Source organism: Dermacentor albipictus, chromosome 8 (genome assembly GCF_038994185.2).
Source record: "Dermacentor albipictus isolate Rhodes 1998 colony chromosome 8, USDA_Dalb.pri_finalv2, whole genome shotgun sequence".
NCBI lineage: Eukaryota > Metazoa > Arthropoda > Arachnida > Ixodida > Ixodidae > Dermacentor > Dermacentor albipictus.
Window position 1 is genome coordinate 79,791,052 of NC_091828.1, and position 18,470 is coordinate 79,809,521.

The 18,470-nt window shown below is 47.4% G+C and overlaps 1 protein-coding gene across 1 annotated transcript in view; it reads left to right on the top strand.

The window, feature by feature from the left end:
- Positions 1 to 343: 343 nt before the first annotated feature.
- The window catches only part of LOC135898665 (uncharacterized), a 42,032-nt gene continuing 23,905 nt past the window's right edge, over positions 344 to 18,470 (top strand). The window contains exons 1-3 of the mRNA XM_065427751.1: positions 344 to 365; positions 10,117 to 10,206; positions 14,326 to 14,499. Of these exons, the coding sequence (XP_065283823.1) occupies positions 10,192 to 10,206; positions 14,326 to 14,499 (189 nt within the window). The 5' untranslated portion in view covers positions 344 to 365; positions 10,117 to 10,191. The remainder of the gene's footprint in view (positions 366 to 10,116; positions 10,207 to 14,325; positions 14,500 to 18,470) is intronic.

Below are 18,470 nucleotides of genomic sequence, written 5' to 3' on the forward strand. Positions count from 1 at the left end.
GCAAGTAATTTCCCCTATGTTTTTGTTGGCGTCTTTGTTTGTTGGCTTTTCGTGGTATCCAGATGCTTGTGCTGGCGACAGTCCTAAATGATAAATATTACCGGTGGCATTGACACCGAAAGCTGTGCGTCATTGTTCGCTACCCTTTACGCACATAGAAAATTATTGCGTAGGCGAACTAGGCATATGGAACGTTGTTAGTGTCCATACTGTCCCTCATGGACATCCACTTCTTATCCACAAGCATAATACGAACTGATACCCACGAGAATACCACGAGAATGTGGTGGAATGCGTTGACAAAGAAGTGACTCATCTTTTAGGGGTATGGGATGCCATCCAGATGATCACGCCCATCATACGAGGTAAACTGCTGGATAAATGACCGGGGTAAATGTGTCCAGAATTCTTTATAGAATGCCTAATCGTCTTTCATCCTGAGCCCCTAAAATGTGTTACGATAGCCCTAGCCTCAGTAAGACGCCGCCACCGGTGTCTTACTGAGGCTAGGGCTATCGTAACACTTTTACGATAGCCCTAGCTATCGTAAACACTGGCTTGGGATGGGATATCTCGCCATCGAGGTGAGATGGGATGGCACCTGCAACGCTACACGCACGCTCATCATGCCAGCCTCCCTGAGACGCCTTGTGTGCAACGCTAAACCATTCTATCGCTTTCAACTGTTGGCCTTCGGGTAAAACCGACAATTTTGAATGCGCAGTATTTCTTGGCAAACATTTGCCGCTTTTACAGCGTCTATCTAGCAGCTCACGTCTTGGTATTCTCACAGTCACTTCGTTAATTTGTTATGTACCAAAATTGGCATAGTATGACAGGAGCGTATGACGAACATAGATGGTAGGTCATAACATGAATGTCATGATATGCGTGTTATGCAGTCATGAAACAGCCGCCTACGTCTTGGTATGTACCAAAATCGGCATAGAATGACAAGAGTGTGTGACGAACATAAATGATAGGTCATCACGTGATTGTCGTGATGCGTGCGTCATGCAGGTAATGAAACAGCCACCTACGTCATGGTGGTCTCAGGTTGTTTTTTTTTACTTGGTAGGCCCCCCGCACATTGCTTCACACAACGTCGATTCCTACACGGTGTGGGCTCTGCCGGATTTCTTTTTCTTTTCGTACATAAATACATACATACATACATACATACATACATACATACATACATACATACATACATACATACATACATACATACATACATACATACATACATACATACATACATACATACATACATACATACATACATACATACATACATACATACATACATACATACATACATACATCGATATATAGCCCCCAGCAAGTATGCGATGCACCCAAGTTATGCTGACGCATTAGAACGCTGTCAGAGCTGCAACCCTGTAGACTTCAAGTTTCCTTGCAAAACGTTTAGCAGTGCGACATGGAACGCGTGAGTGATTGCGACCGTTTCACCTCTCTTTGTTCACAAGAGCTCGCGCCCTTTGAGGCTACTTATACGCTCACTGACGTTTACAGGTTCACGAACTTCTCAGAACTCGTCAGAGCACTTCTATGAATAATTCACTCCTCCTAAAAGCAACCATTGAGGACACATAAACATTGCCATTTTTACATTTATGATTGATAAGTTATGGGGCGTCACTTGCATCTTTTTTAGTCTTGTTTTGCGAGAAGCCGCCATAGGGCTTTCGCGAGAAAACGCTGAGCCAACGTCAAAGAGTTTGTAGCGCCAGGGACATAGACGCGATAGGCCTATAGTCGCATACAATTTTAGAAAAAAAGGGGAGGCCCCGCCCAGATGACCGAAGCGCGACAACCGATTGCTGCCGCGACTAAAATAGTCCCGCTCTAAAAATCGTGCTCCGGAAACGGGTCATGCTCGGTATAAATAAAGACTTTGATGACGGGTTTAGTAGAGCTCTCATGTGCTGCAGCACATGCCGGGTAGCGACAGAAAAATAACCCCATGCTTTCTGCAACGCTGCCCTTCGTCTGCTCATAGCAAGTGACAAATGTAGAAAGAGCTGGCTTTTGCGCTTGTTCACATGTACACTGCGTATCCACTACTGGTTTTCCAAGCTTAAAATGAATCAGTTGCTATAGAAAAAGTACTTGTATAAAACGATGTATTTATCGCAACCATTACAAACCTGGGGTGAGGGTATGGTTGAGGCAGAAGGTACAAGAATGCTTCATTCATTGTTTTAAATAAATACTCTTGGTTTTAAGTAGCATAAAATTTATATTTTTTGGTTTTGTGTTGTCACAATTTCACAGCACGCATTCTACAGCTTGTGCGTGCAGTGAGCACTCGTGGACAGCAATCTGTCGACGGTGCTAACCAACGCTCGCACACTGTGGCTAGACGCTCGGTTATCTCACTGCTGACAATGATCGTTCACACTAAGTTCCAGGCGACAAACCTTTGCGTTGAAGGCTTCTTCTGCAAATATTTTCTGTTGAGACACTCGTAGGTGTGTTTCATGCGCGCACACTTTTCTGATTTCTCCTGAGAATGGTTTTGCTCCATCACTTCACCCCGTCCGACGAAAAACGCAGCGACACGGTACACGAACACAAGCGCCGCTAACAGTATAGGAACCAGTCTTTGGGAAACTTTTCTCGTCGTAACTTCTCTCGGGAGCGAAATAAAATAACATGGAATAAACATGCAGGATGTGTGTTCGTAGCGGTCGCTGCGGGATCCTGTTTCCAGGCAAAGCGTAGCACAGCGCATGCGATGCTCGCTGCAATGTTCCTTCGCCAGATCACGGCTCAGAAAAAACACACGCGGCACAAATGCCGCATCGTAAGCTCGCAGTAATATTTCTGGCATGATAGACCATCACAAACAGTTCTGGAATTCACTCTGACGAGAGGCTCAATCACACAGCTGACGCAACCTCGCCCAGTTCGAAGCGCGGGCGGCCATCTTCTCTGTCGGCGGGGTCATCTTCTCCGTCTGGCTCATGACGTTAGTCTAGAGTGCGCGCCCATTGGTGGATGCTCGTGTGCATCCACCTCGGAGGAGTAAACGCCCCCTTTTTTCTAAAGTTGTATCGGGCTATAGGAAAGAAGAGGAGGTCAGGCAATGCCACGATGGCGCGCGAGTTTAGCGGGAGATAGGGGCCGAAGAAATGATAATAAAATAGATCAGTGGAGATTGAGTTGTTCCTTCAGGGGTTATACGCTTGCGAAAGGATCCTGTGCCCTGTATTCGTGTCGAAACATTCCTGAACACAAACAAAAAATGAGAAAAAAAGGCGATGTTTGGCCGCTCCCATAACGGCCACTTTCCATGTGGCGCCCCACATGCCCCTATTGCGGCGCGGAAGCGTTGGGGTAGGAGTTGTGTACAGAGTCGTGCAACTTTGTCAGAGAAAGCATCAGGCGGAACGGCCTTCATAACTAGAAAGTTGCACACCTGTATTCGATTGCACTCATCATTCATGTAACACATGCCTGCCTCATCTTGTAAGGGGTCTTAGTTTAGTTAAAAAAAACTGAGGAGCCATTCCAATCTGTGAAGCTGGATGACCAGCGAAGCTGTAGGACGTCACACAGTGTTATGTCAAGGTACCCGCATTTATTTTCATCATTTGGCAAACTAGTGACGCCAGCTTTGTGATTGATGATATACACTGATTGGTTCGGTTACAAACTTGGACAGAATCTTGGCGAAAGCTAAATCTATGCACGACCGTTGTTGAGTAGTTGAGTGGCTTAATTGGATTGGTGTGATACTTCAAACCAAACCCTTCTAGCACCCTTCTAGAACTATTCTTCGTCTGGTTCTCAAATTTCCACATTGAAGAGAGAGAGACAGAGAGAGACGAAAGGCAGGGAGGTTAACCAGAGGCGAGTTTACCGTTTGCTATACTGCACTGTGGTATGGGACATAGGGGTTTTAAAGACGACAAAGGGTGAGAGGAGGAAAAAAAAGGACTAAGAAAAGAAAGAAAAACCCGTAACGTAAAAGTCGTTCCAATCAAAGGCGTTCACACAGGCCGGTCGATCTCAGGCGGCGCAGCAGCGCTGCTTGAGGTGTTTCAAAATTCGGTGTTTCAAAATTCTTTCAGCTGAAGCTGGTCGTTCAAGTGATTCAGCACGATAGAAAGCCATTGTCTCTTCCAACTGTTCAGCGGGAACTGGCAAAGAACATGAAGGATTGTTTCCGCGTAGCCGCAATCGCCACATGCTGCGGTGTCGGCCTTCGCTATGCGGAACGCGTAGGCATCGGTAAACGCGACTCCCAACCATAGCCTACACAAAAGGGTCGCGTCTCTTCGTGGAAGTCTTGCGAAAGTCGGAGGCTTAACGTTGGATACAGGGTGTATAAACGTGCGTGCATACAATGTGGTTCATTCCACTCTGACGTAGTGCATTGGCATGCAAGTAGGCGGAGCATCCCTGCAGCAACTCTCCTAGACAGCGGGATTGATGGGCTGTTGTCTTCTGCGTGAGCTAAACGAGCAGCTTGATCGGCACGTTCATTGCCGATGATACCACAGTGGCTTGGTAGCTACCGAAAAATTATTTCATGTCCTTTCTCAGTCAGGTGGTGTGTGGCTTCTGTGATTTCAAATACCAACTGTTCATGCGGACCGCGCCGTAAGGTTGACAATTGTCAAAAGCCTGGTTGGCTCTAGAGGCTGAAAGTTTGTACATACTGTACGAAATGGCGTACCGCCTTGACTAGCTTTCAATGGAGTCAGTAACGTCCTGGATTATAATTATAATTTACACATTTATAGACAGTCTAATAGAACTTGTGGCTACACGGGATTATTTAGTCGCAGCTATTTGCAGTTTTTACATCAAGAAATTAAGGTGCACAAGCCGTTGTAAGGACCTGCTGTTTGTCTAATAAAGTTTTGGCAGTTTACGCATGAAATTTTAAGGCTGTATATGAACGGAACCTTACAGATGTGCGAGACGGTCTAATTAAATTTAAATTGAACTGAGCGTGGATGGAAGTCTCCTCAAGGTTCACTTTCGCGTAGCAGCATTACCATCTTGCATTCCTTTCGCTGTGAAATACAATTCTTTCTCGATGCTTGATAAACTACCAAATACATCGTGTTCTTTACACTATTTTGCAGAAAAGATAAGCGAAGGCGTATATTTTTCTGAGCACTTTCAGGAAGCTAAGAAGCATGTAGTGCCCACAGCTAAAATAAAACAAAAAGTTACTTCGCAAACGTCGAAAAACGCAGGAAAGCAAGAACTAAATCGTGACACACTTTTTTAAGGCGAAAACCTTAGCTGCCAGTTTTGGCGGTGATGTTGGCAAAACTGCACCGTGACGAAAAATGGCTGACACTGCAAGGAGCAAAAATAACATTTAAAAATGCTTATTTTGACGTCACATTTCTCGAGAAGGTTCCTGTAAGCAAAGTAAATTAGTGGCTTTGAACAAAAACATTTGGTACATTTCGGTCTGAGTGGGAAATGAGCCCGGGCCTCCGCGGTGAGTGACTAGTACGCTTTTTTGAAGTCATGGCTAATTTTTTATCTATTGCCGGTTTGGCGAAAAAGCAAACGGGAACACTGTACGTTCATAAAGGCACCAACCGCCTTTGGGTGGAGCGCCCGTTAAAAACGCTTCGAATTACCAAGTTCATCCATCGTACTGATCCACTGTGGATGATCACTTTGACTCTTGAGTGCATCTCTAACATATAAGATGCTCTCAGTAAGTACTGCCTCGCAAGGTGAGCAATCAGCAATCCCGGCTGTGATAAGTCCTTTCCATAGACTGTGCAGGCTCAATAACATGACGATATCCAAGGGTATGCTTCCGAAGTTTGGGACAGGTGAAAACCGGATGCCTCGATGTGACATCGGGAGGTTCTTTCTTAAAGTTCGTTGGAGGATGTCCCACAGAAATACGGCATGGAAGCATTCGCGGAAGATATGTTCAGGGGTCTTGGGCTTTTTGCACAAGAACAGTCGACAGAGTATACTAAAAAAAAATTATTGAAGCTAGAAAAATGGCGCAACAACGCATTGCGTACATAAATGATGGCGTTCTGCTGGCAGCCACACGGACACCAGAAAATGCCGGAGAAGATACGCTACGAATCAATCCAAGACAAAACACCATGATCATGAGGGCTGACAGTGTACCGGATGGTTGGCTACTGGGAGATAACTAACCATTACAGATTGGGGAAAGTGCGTTTTCCTCCCGCACACCCATCACTTAATAAGCAGCAGGCGGTGGCATGGTGGCTCTTTCAAACACATATCCAAATCCGGAGACTTATAATCATTATTACCCAGGCCAATATCCGGCCAATTATAAATTTTGTCAAGAAATGGCGGACCTGGATCACATTATCTGGGCCTGCCCTCGGGCGCCCCAACAGGGCCAAAAAATTAAGGATCGGAGCAGTGGGAGACCATGTTGCTAAGCTCGGCCTCCGAAGACCAACTTTTGGCTGTCCAGCAGGCCGAGGATGTTGCTAGAGCTCAAGGGCTTCTGGCCGCCATCTAGGCGAGGTTGGCCCCCCCCAACAATCTGCCGGCTATATAAATAAAAGTTATTTCTCTCTCTCCCACTTGAAGCTAGGGCTTAACTGGCAACATATTGCTGCGAAAGAAATTTTTTTTCTGAGGAACAAATTGGCATCTTTTTATCTCTTTTATGGACGTCGCCTGCTGGACCTGCACCGTATATGGACCGGTACAAATGCACTGGTAGCATCACATCACATACATATTCGTGCAGTTTTATTCTATTAACTCTAGACAAGTACTCCAAAGAAACCCGATCTTTCAAAAGCTGGAAAGCTCAAACAACCTCACGTAAGGAACTACGAACACTTGTGCATCTTGCATCGCTCGTCGACACAAGATCATCTAACACTCCACTTAGCCCCACTTGTATTCTCCGCAGCTTGATACGGACAGGACTTCTTCAAAACGTTCAGCAGGCACATGTTAGCAATGTGGCGTTTGACTAGCTTGACTAGATTGTCTGTCGTCGTTTTCGCACCTTTCACATCAGATCAGTTTTACAAGGTTGACACGTGCTCCTGTAGGAAGGAGGAATAAAGATAGGAAGACAGGCAGATTACCCAGTGTAAGTACAAGAGACCTACTCTGTGCTGGGGAAAGGATATAAAGAGAATGAAAGGAAACAGGAGATCGGAGATCTAAAATAAAAATTTGGTTTTCTAGCCACACCACTATTAGGGCAGGCGCATAAGCGACCTCGGATCATTATCTCGTGGCCTCAGAAGTTTATGGTTAACATTGTGACCTGTACAGTGCAAGATTACTACTATATTGGCCTTGACCGACTACTGAACAAAACGTAGCCTTAACAGGGCCAAGATGAAACAGTCTATAGAATTGCCTAACATTCAGCGGAATTTCTTTTTCCTTCCGGGTACGACGATTGCCTATAGGTCCCGAAGTCATCAGGACAGATAACCCTGAGCATATACGAAATATATCTGATGCGTTCGTGATGACAAAGCAATTATGTTAAAATGAAACACACTGTTGAAAAGGCTTTCTTTTTCTCTTATTGACAATGCATACATAAAAAACTTCATGTGCATCTCTCTGCGTTCACCCATACACTGTGACTGTATACGAAGTGTACTCCACAGAAGTGAGTGAGTGAATAAGCTTTACTTCGAAGACCAAGTTGTAGATGCTTGAAGGTGGGCGGCCACCTTATTCCAGGTAGCCGGGGCCCCGGGCTGGTAGCCTACACCTATTCACTAGCCGATGTTTGTTCTCAGGTTTTGGGATTGTCAGCTGCGCCTCCCATTGGTCTTCTGTTGCTACTTGCATAGGCATTGTCCGTGGCTTCTTTTTGCATTCCCAGACCACGTGGGGAAGGATGTTTAGTGTGTTGCAGAATTCGCAGCCTCTTGTATTTTTCGAGGCGTACATTGTGTGTAGTAGAGTGCCGTTTAGGTAATTGCCCATCTGAAGTCGGCGTAGCACGACGGTTCCTTCTCTGTAAAGCTTGATGTGTGGCGGCGGATATTCCCTCCCGTTCTTCTTGTAATGTTCTAAAATGTATATTGTATCATGTCATCTTGGTCTGACGGTACACGATGTCCTGGTAGGGTTGCCAAGCGTACAGGTTCTCGGGCAGTGGCGTGAGCCGCTTGGTTTCCGACTAAAGATTCGTGTCCCGGGGTGCAGACAATGTACGTTTCAGGGATGTCTTGGTTCTTGATGATGTTGAGTGCGTTCTTGCTAACTATTCTTTCCCGAAAATGGCGACAGGCTGTCTCCAAGTCTGTGATGACGATGACCGGCACGTTACATCGGCACGTCACACAAAAGTCCACAACGTGCTCCACAGGACAAATGATTTTTTTTATGTTGCTTGGCTCCCAGGAAGGTTCTTGGTGGTGGTGGCGGTAAACTTTATTGAAAGGGGTAAGGGTAAAGGGAGACGTGGCTGACGGATCGGGTTCAAGGAAGGCCCCGGGCCTGCTTGGCCTTCTCCGCCCAGTCCACCAGGAATGAATGAATGAATGAATGAATGAATGAATGAATGAATGAATGAATGAATGAACTTTATTCCCCTTTTAAGAGAGGGGAGGGGCCGGAGGGGAGAGAGGGAGGTTCAAGTACTCGAGTCCCAGCAGGCGTCCGTCACCACATTATGTGTCTAGACGTCCGTCTACCAGTCGTGGTAGACCTCCGCTACCTCCTCAGCCCACCTAAGGACTCGGTCCTGTAGGGTGCGATTGGAGCTGCGCAGGGCAGTCTCCCACAGCTCCTCGCTACTAACTAATGGTTTAAGCATGAGGGGGGGTAGTTTTGATGGGGCATTGCCCCATGATATTGGAGAGATCTGCTATTAGGATAGGGCAAAAGCGCCACATGGGTGTCGTGTATGTGGCGGGAAAGCATAAGTGCAAAGTGCGCGGGGTAAGAAAAGTGCGAGTTTGTAGTTGGCGCCACAGTATTTCTCTCTGGCGCGTTCTAGGCACGAAGAGAGGTGGATACGTTAGGCGTTGGTGTCTGTAATGTGTACAAATTTCATGAAATGTGACGAGTGTGTCTTTATTGGTGTGTTGTTGAGAGTCATTGGGTTATATAGTTAGGCCCATATTTGCGGCCACTCATTCAGTGAATCCTCCAGCAGCGGCATGAGCCATTTCGTTGCCGTGGAGTCCATGATCTGCTGGAGTCCAGGCGAGAGCGATGTCGTTTTCTGGTGGCTGAGTGACAAGTAGAGAGTGCGCGAGGTTGTTAATGTAGCCGTTACTGAAGTTCCGGATAGCAGTCTTAGAGTTACTAATGATGACGTCGCAATCGGGTAGCCCCGATGCGAGTGCAATGGCGGCCTCTTCCGCGTGGCCCGCTTAGGTGGTCTTGACTGATGCTGAACAAACAGTGTTTCCCTGGTTGTCTACGACCGCTAGAGCATAACGATGTTTAGTGGTGTAGGCTGCACCGTCCACATAGTAGACTCCTTCAGCCTGTCCATAGCTGCGTTGTAGTGCCTTGGCCCGAAGTTTGCGGCATTTGACGTGAAATTCGGGGTGCATGTTTCTGGGTAGGGGATGGATGTGGTATTGACAGTGTATGTTCGGAGGAAGTTGATGTCGCTTGCTCTGGTTGAATGGTGGAGCATGATGAAGTTGTCTCAGGATCTCACGCCCAGCTTCCGTGGTGGTGAGTCTGTGGTACTGCGATGATAGATGTGCTTCGGTTAATTCTTGAAGTGTATTTATTAAAGCTCTTTAATTCAAATACGTACATTTTCTTGCAGCACTTTCACTCATTCTTTTTTCATGCTAGTCATGGATAGCTATCTTTTTATTAGCTGCGAACACTTCGCTAAGTTACTCATTAGATAACCTAATCATAAGAAGGCAACAAACACTGGCACCAAGGACAACATAGGGGAAATTACTTGTGCCTAATTAGTGAAGTAAAGAAACGATAAATTAATGGAAATGAAAGTGGATGAAAAGACAACTTGCCGCTGGTGGGGAACGATCCCACAGCTCAGCTTTTCTGGCTTATATAGGTAGACTTTCTTAATACTTTCCGTGTTCTATTTTGGGTGCATAATTGGGCGGTTTTAATTTTTATTTCTTTTTGTAGCAGATGCATGTGCAATGAACTTCACGCGCTCATGTGCCTGCATCGAAGGACGAGGAAGAAGAAAAGCTCCACCCAATGGCGATGGCTCAGGTAAGAATTTCTACTCCCTCCGTCCCCGGTTCAGATGAACCATAATAGATTCTGAACTCGAACGTAACATGAGCCAATGGAGCGACCAGTTCAAAGGACTCTCCTCCCGTTTAGGTCCCCGAACCTCAATGAGGCGCGTTATCGGACACTCGTACAACCCAACACGACTCGCTAGCCGCACCGTGTAGCATATATGCTGACAGGCTGTCGTTGATTTGACATTACTACCGTAAAAGAGCGTGGAAAAAAAAGAAACGTAGCAAAAGCGAGAAGAACGCGGGAGGCTCGTCGTCGTTCTCTTCGTTGCTCGCAGGTGCTGCATTACGTTTGCACCGTCGTGTACGTCCTGTCGCTTTTGAGTTGGTACTCACGGCACCCACCGTGGTTGCTCAGTGGCTGTGGCGTTGGGCTGCTGAGCACGAGGTCGCGGGATCGAATCCCGGCCACGGCGGCCGCATTTCGATGGGAGCGAAATGCGAAAACACCCGTGTACTTAGATTTAGGCGCACGTTAAAGAACCCCAGGTGGTCGAAATCTCCGGAGTCCTCCACTACGGCGTGCCTCATAATCAGAAAGTGGTTTTGGCACGTAAAATCCCATAATTAATTGGTACTTATGGCTATTAGGGGGCTTTTCGGTCACCTCATCGCTTGTATGAAAGCCCGTGACTTTCTTTCGGCTCTTGCGTGGTGTTCTTTGTGGACGGTGGTTGCACTATCGCCGCCCGTACTAAGGCGCCGAGGCAGAGAGCGCGACCCCTCGAGCCCTCTGCTTGCTCTTGTGACTGCGAGTCGTAGGGCCCCTCCGAGTAATAGTGTATATTACTGTAGCGCACATTGACACGAGCACGCAAGACGGCACACGAGAGACACGGGCACGGCGCTGTCTTTCATTAGTTTTCTTATGTCCTGGGCTGTACGAGCCACAGGTATGGTACTCCGAGATGTCTAATAGCAACGATCCCGCATTGCAGCGTTAGATGTCCCTCCGAGCTCGGCAAGGTGTCCGAGGGTTATAGGGCAACTTGCGCTAGGATGTCCGGTGCCCCTGTTTCTCGCCTCGAGTGCAAGCCGCGTGACACGAATGAACAAATTGTCAACGCTCCGTGAAGCTGTGGCAAAACCGTCCCGGAGGCTGAGCTGGCCATAGCGTTGCGCTGCCAAGCACGAGGTCGCGGATTCTACTGCCGGCCACTACGGCCGCATCTCGATGGGGTTGGAGCGCGAAGTCGCTCGTACGCCGTGTAATGGGCGAGCGTTAAAAAAAAAAAAGAACGGGGATCAGAATTATCCGGAGCCCTCCCCCTTTACCCCTCCCCGCCTACACACACACACTTACAGAGTGCTTCCATAACCAGGGCCCGTACTCGCAGCAAAAGTTCTCATGCTAAAATTGTTAGCGAAAACCCATACTAGCCAATAGCAAGGTTGGCCGTACTAGCGACGGCAGCAGACCAGCGACAAAGAGCACTTACGAAGAAAAAACTCTAATTCGGCCCCTAGATCTCGGTTTCGGCGCGTAACAACGCGCGATTTATTTTAACCTGGGGCCAACGGATTCGGGCGTTATTGATTTTTGCTAAAGAAACGATGCCCAACAGGCATAGGCCATTGCAGGCTTTGATATATAGTACTGCACAGACTACAATAGCATAAGACTAAGAACATGGAATTCGCGTAGATGCACTGCGTTCGTGAAATTTACATTCATTTAAGGGCTTTAGGTAAAAAAAAGCGCCAATACGGTGTTTTACGTGTCGGAACCACTATCTGATTACGAGGCACGCCGTGGTGGGAGTGCTCCGGATTAATTTTGAACCACCTGTGGTTCTTTAGCGCACCACATGCACGGTGCACGGGCGTACGTTTTTTCATTTTGCCCCCAGCTGATTCCTGCCGGCGCGACCGGAATTTGATCCCGCGACCGCGTACTTAGTAGCGCATTGCCAAAGCGACAAAGCAACCAAGGCGAGCCTACCAGCTGTCGTTTATTTCCATGAGCTGACATTTCTGCGCCGCTGACAAGTACGCTACCCTACATAAATAGCTCAAGTTCATTCGCGGGCTTCGCACATGTGCGTATTTTGCCCGAGTCATTTTGTTTTGTCGTGTTGGTTTGCCCAAAAGGGCGTGCGATTGGCTTCGCTAATCCTCGAGGCTGTCACCGCACAGACGCGTTGCTATTATTCGTATTTACGCGGGGTAAATTGCTACCGTGAACGCTTAGGGAATTCCGGCGTTGCTTACCGATATATATCCTGATACACATCTAATTAAAGAAAGTTGTGGGTTCCTGAGCACGCGGCAAACTGCACTGGTTCTGCGACGCCGTTAACTGGGCCAATTGCAAAGAACGACTGCTTCACCGGCACCAGCACGTCGCGCCAGTCTAGGGTCCTTCGGACTGCACAAGGCGTCGGATATCGTATATAACTGAAGTACTATAGCGCCAAACAGACTACACAAGAAGAAGAGACACGGACGAGCGCTTTCTTCTGGTGTCGTCTTTTCTTCTCTTCTTCTTTTCCTTTCTTCTTCTTGTGTCGTCAGTTTGGCGCTATAGTACTTCAGTAATATGCACCAACTAGCCCAACAAAAAGTTCTGATCGTATATAACGCCGGCTCTGCGAGCGACGTCCCTATAGCTCCGACGGAAGTGAACTACAGCGCGCATTCTTGGCTCACTCTGTTGCTTGGCGCCCATCGGCAACCACGACGTGTCTTTTCACCGGAAACAAGCCGTCGTTTATACTTTACGAGACGTGTCAAACTGGCGACGAGGAACCGCTGAACCTGCAACATGGGACACGGGACAACGCGTATATACTTGCTGGAGCTCGAGGCACTGTGCCAGTCTACGGCAAGGCGCGTGTAGGGCTGTTCGCAGCCCCATTGGTTTCTCCACGATGGAGATATCGCAAGCTCACGCCTCGTACAATGCCTATCGCATATTGCTCGAGAGACGTGACACTGCTGCAGCGTGTTGAGTCGGCCGAGCAGTCACAGCCGCTTTCAAGTAGGCAGCGTACGTCGACGCCGCAGCGAGTTTTGTGGCGTCTCTTCAGAAAGTAAGCAATCGGGAACAAGCCATCGGGAAGAAAAAAAATCGAACAGGTTATTTTCTGCCTATTTTGTACTTATTCCTGGAAGCCTACAGACAAGGCGGCGCTGGTTTTAAATGTAATGCAACCTACACGTGGTCCGTTCGCACTGTTATACACATAATGGGAATATGACGTAATAGTTCTGCGGAAATCCGCAAGGTGGAGAGAAGTAATTAAGGGAACATGAGACATCCACCGAATGGTAGCAATTCCTACAAAAGAAACCTACACGGGTTCCTCGAAAGAAAAGCCTCGCAGTTCAACAAAAAATCATCCCGGTCCGTGACTCGAACCCGGGACCAGCGCCTTTGCGGGGCAGCCGCTCTACCATCGGAGCTAACCAGGTGACTAGCAAATGGTAGGGCGAAGTCGAATTTGTCAACAACTCGAAGGCAAGAGTTTAACGTTTGACCTTTATACCCGTATAGGTTTCCTTTGTAGCAATTGCTACGATTGGGTGGATGTCTCATTTTGCCTTAATTACATTATTGGAATGGCAGCATAATTTACTCATCACGTTGTTGCTGCAAGTTATTACACGCAGAACGAGGTCTCGCAGTCGGAGACCGAAGCGTATACCGTCAATTGCGACTTCCTGTACCTACAGACGTACGAAGTTAAAAAAGAAAAGCAACGGAAATGAGAAGCAGTAGCCCCAAAACCACGTACTTTTTATAAAGCAAATGCAAGCGTATACATGCAGAAAATACACAGCAGCATATTAAATATAGAAAAAAAAGGAAGTTAGAAGAAATACATTTTTTTATTAGAGTAACCCTTGTCCATGTCTGTCATCATCGTTTGCCATGTCTGACTCCATCTCCATAATCCCGTGTGATCACAAGCGATACGGCATGAGCACCCCTCTGTTGGATAAATCTATGCAATCACATGACGTATACGGGACTTTTCTTTATTAGTGTTGTCCTTCCTTCACAGTGAAAAGGTAGAGAGATATCAGGCTACGTCTACGAGACCATCGTGGGAACCGCTGCAGCAGTTATGCAAATGCGCAGGTGCCGGCCGAGCGGAAGAAACCAGCCCTGGTTCCCCATCCAGTGGCAGCACCGCCTAAAGATTTCCTGTCGCCGTTCGTGCCGGACGTGGCGGTGACTCCAGGAGGTCGCGCGGAACGCGTCAAACTAGCACAGATCGAGAGGGAGACCGACCCAGTGAACGTCGCCGTGAGGGTACGTGGAAAGAACGAGCCACTGTGAAGGGGGCGCGGGGCTTGTGATCCTGAAACGAACGCCTGGCGTGTGATTACAGTCGAGTATGTGATTACAGTCGAGTATGTTACAATCATAGTCGAGTTTGCACATCGAGAGGGAGACCGACCGAGTGAACGTCGCCGTGAGGGTACGTGGAAAGAACGAGCCACTGTGAAGGGGGCGCGGGGCTTGTGATCCTGAAACATACGCCTGGCGTGCGATTACAGTCGAGTATGGGATTACAGTCGAGTATGCGATTACAGTCGAGTATGTTACAATCATAGTCGAGTTTGCACATCGAGAGGGAGACCGACCCAGTGAACGTCGCCGTGAGGGTACGTGGAAAGAACGAGCCACTGTGAAGGGGGTGCGGGGCTTGTGATCCTGAAACATACGCCTGGCGTGCGATTGCAGTCGAGTATGGGATTACAGTCGAGTATGTTGCACTCATAGTCGAGCTTGTTGGTTTGTTGGTGCGCGATCGTCGCACAACTCGGCCAACGTGCCGCGGTTTTCTGGCATGAGAAGGAAGGAAGGAAGGAAGGAAGGAAAACTTTATTTGGTCCTGCAAGTAGTGATAATTCATCACTAAGCGGGCCGCTCCCACGTCGGGACCGGAAGGCCAAGCCTCACGGCCACATCGTGAGCCTGCTGGACAGCGCAGAATTGTTCATCCAGGTCTGGGCTGCGAAGTGCAGCCTCCCACCTGGACGCATTCTTGATCGCCGAGTCTTCAATTATTTCGCAAGACCAGAGCATGTGTTCGAGCGTGGCTAAAGCACCACAATCTTGGCAGTAAGGCTCTGTATACGTCTCTGGATAAAACATGTTCAGTCTCCGTGGGCAAGGATAAGTACCAGTCTGTAGTAAGCGTAATGTGAGTGCCTGAGCCCTGTTTAGTTTAGGATGCGGCAAACTGTAAACCCTGCGATTAAGAAGGTAATACTTCGTGATTTCATTGTATGTGGAAGGGGAGTCTCTATTCTCGGGGAGTACCGCCACGCCGTTGCGCGGGGCAGAGCGGAGGGTAAGATCTCGCGCTGCCTCATGAGCGGACTCATTGAGATTCGGAGGGGCTCCCTCAATCATCCCAAGGTGAGCAGGGAACCAACATAAGTAGTGTTGAGAGATCTCACATGTCTGCATAATTTTAAAAGCAACCTTAGCCACCGTGCCCTTCTCAAAGGCCCTAACGGCCGACTTTGAATCGCTATATACAAAAGGCCTGCGCCTGTCAACCAAGGCGAGCGCAATAGCCGCTTGCTCCGCGACCTCTGGCCTATCAGTCCGAACGGTAGCAGCGTTAACGAGACTGCCCTCATTGTCCACGACAGCTATGGTAAACACCTTTCTCTCCTCGTTGAAAGAAGCATCGACGAAGCCAACTTTCTGATTCTCATCACGAATGAGTCTCAGTAGGCAAGCTCCCCTTGCCTTTCTTCTACCAACATTTCGCTCCGGATGCATGTTCCTGGGAACAGGCTTGACGTGATACCGATTACGGACCTTCACGGGAATACCGACATGAAGCTGTGAAATCTTCTCCTGAGGAACCCCTAACTCTCTCAGAATCTGCCGACCTGTGCTAGTCGTAGAGAGACGCACCATCTGCGTCCTCTCCTGAGCCTCAGCTATCTCATCCAAGGTATTATGAATTCCCAGCTGGAGAAGTCGGTCGGTGCTGGTGCACATTGGCACTCCCAACACTTTCTTCGTGATCTTCCTAATCTGCGTGTCAAGCTTTTCCTTCTCCGATGGTTTCCACTTGTGCATGGCCGCCACATAAGTAAAGTGACACAATACAAATGCGTGCATAAGTCTAATGAGACTGTCCTCCTTGAGCCCCGTCTGCCTGTTGGCCACCCCTCTTCACTAGGCGTACCGCATTTTCTGTCTTGACAATGATCTTCTGGATCGTCAGCGTGTTGGCGCCGTTTGACTCAATAATCATCCCCAGAACCCTAATCTTATCTACCCTAGGTATGAGATTGCCATTTCTTGTACGAAGCTGAATGCTCAGCTGGTCCACGGGGATCCACGGGCATGAGAAACGCTTAGTCATTTTAAAACCATCAACTTGTCTAGCTACGTCACTTTACTTGGATGGCTCGTGCACCTCTATTCCGTACAGGGAGAGGGAAACGTGATGTGAGGAAGAGGAGGAGGGTGCGGGAATGGCGGAGTAAGCGCCGGAGTGGAGAGAGATGAAAGCACGCCAACAAGTGGAAAGGACGAACACGTGGCACGCGCCACAGTAGCGTTTTCAACTCCCCACGAGATCATCACCAACGCACCGCATCGCGTTTAAAGAAACTGTCGCGCCATGACGTTCAACAACACTACTCGCACGTGGCTTGCGCCGGATTGCATTAGAACATTTCCCCGGCTTGGCTCTGCTCCATGACGCATTATTCGGCGGCACGTGCACATGGCGTGAGCCAGATCGCGTTAGGAAATTCTCCCTCCATTTTGCGAAAATTTACATAACAGAAAGATTTTAGGGCATACAAATGAGCGCACACAGCACGTAAGCGCTTTGCGAGCTCTTCAGTGTGGACATTCCATGACAACGTGTCGTTGTCATGGAATGCCCCCAGGTATTTCGGGCTATTTACCAGAGTTATCGGAGGACATGAGCATGCAAGGCAGTCACTGGTGTGGAGATAAACAGGGGAAATATCCGTGACTGCTTTGTATGGGCTGTGAAAACATATCATATTAGTCTTCGATTTATTAATGAACATTTTGTTGTTAATGAACCAATCAAGTAGTTTAGAGACATCATACTGTAACAGCCTAGCGGCTTCGTTCGAAAGTTTGTTCGATACAACCAAAGCCGTGTCATCAGTGTATAAATAAATTTTTGATTTTAGTGGTAAGCAAGCAAGATCATTCATGTAAATGTTAAACAAAACCGGTCCCAATACGGACCCTTGTGGCACCCCTGATTTAACACGCAACAAAGAACTATAGGACTCCGCCACATGGACACACTGCTGTCTGCCTGTTAAATAATTAAAAAAAAAAGAGTAATACGGGTCTCTGAAACCACATCTGATTAGTTTTGATAGCAACCCTTCATGATCTAATGTGTCAAATGCTCGTTATAAATCAACGAAAAGAGTCAAAACAACATTGTTTTTTTATCGATTTCGTTACAGATATAGTCATTAAAATCTTCCAACAGGCCCACAGTACTCTGTCCCGAGCAAAAGCCAAACTGCGCTGGGTTAATAAGGCTAAACTTTTCACAGAATGAGGCCATTTTAACATAGACTATTTTTTCCAGTATGCTTGCCAAAGACGAAAGAATTGAAATTGGTCGTTAATTTTCGTAAAGTTCTCGAGATCCTTTCTTATAAAGAGGTCTCACAATGCTAATTTCCATGTTTTCATGTATCTGACCGGTTTTTAATGCTTCATTTAGGATGTAAACTAGTGTTGATTTGAGCACATCGAAATTCCCAGCTATATCTTTTATCCTAATTTTATCAATACCTGGAGATATTGTTAAACTCATGGATCGTATAATATCCCACAATTCTTCTTCATCAACAGTAGGCAGAAAAGCAGAATGAATGTTAGAGAACGTAACATTGTTTCGGATATTTGCCGGTATGCACCCAGTTGTAATGTTGTTTACTGATTCGATAAAGTATTTGTTAAAATCATTCGCTATCTGAACAGCAGGTGACTCGAGAAAGGCGTCCGCAAGAGTATTATCAGTACCCTTTTTTGCAGGTCTCCCTATTAGAGTGTTAACCAAGGTCCACGTTTTACCGGTATTACGACTGCAAGCTGCAAACTTGCCTGAGTGGTAGCGCTTCTTAGCTAGTCTTATTTTAGCGTTTACTCTGTTTCTCATCTGCCTAAATTCTTCTCTTGCAAGAGCGTCCCCGGGTTTATCTTGGCATTTTCTAAGGAGTTTGCTTTTAATGCTGCAAAGCTCC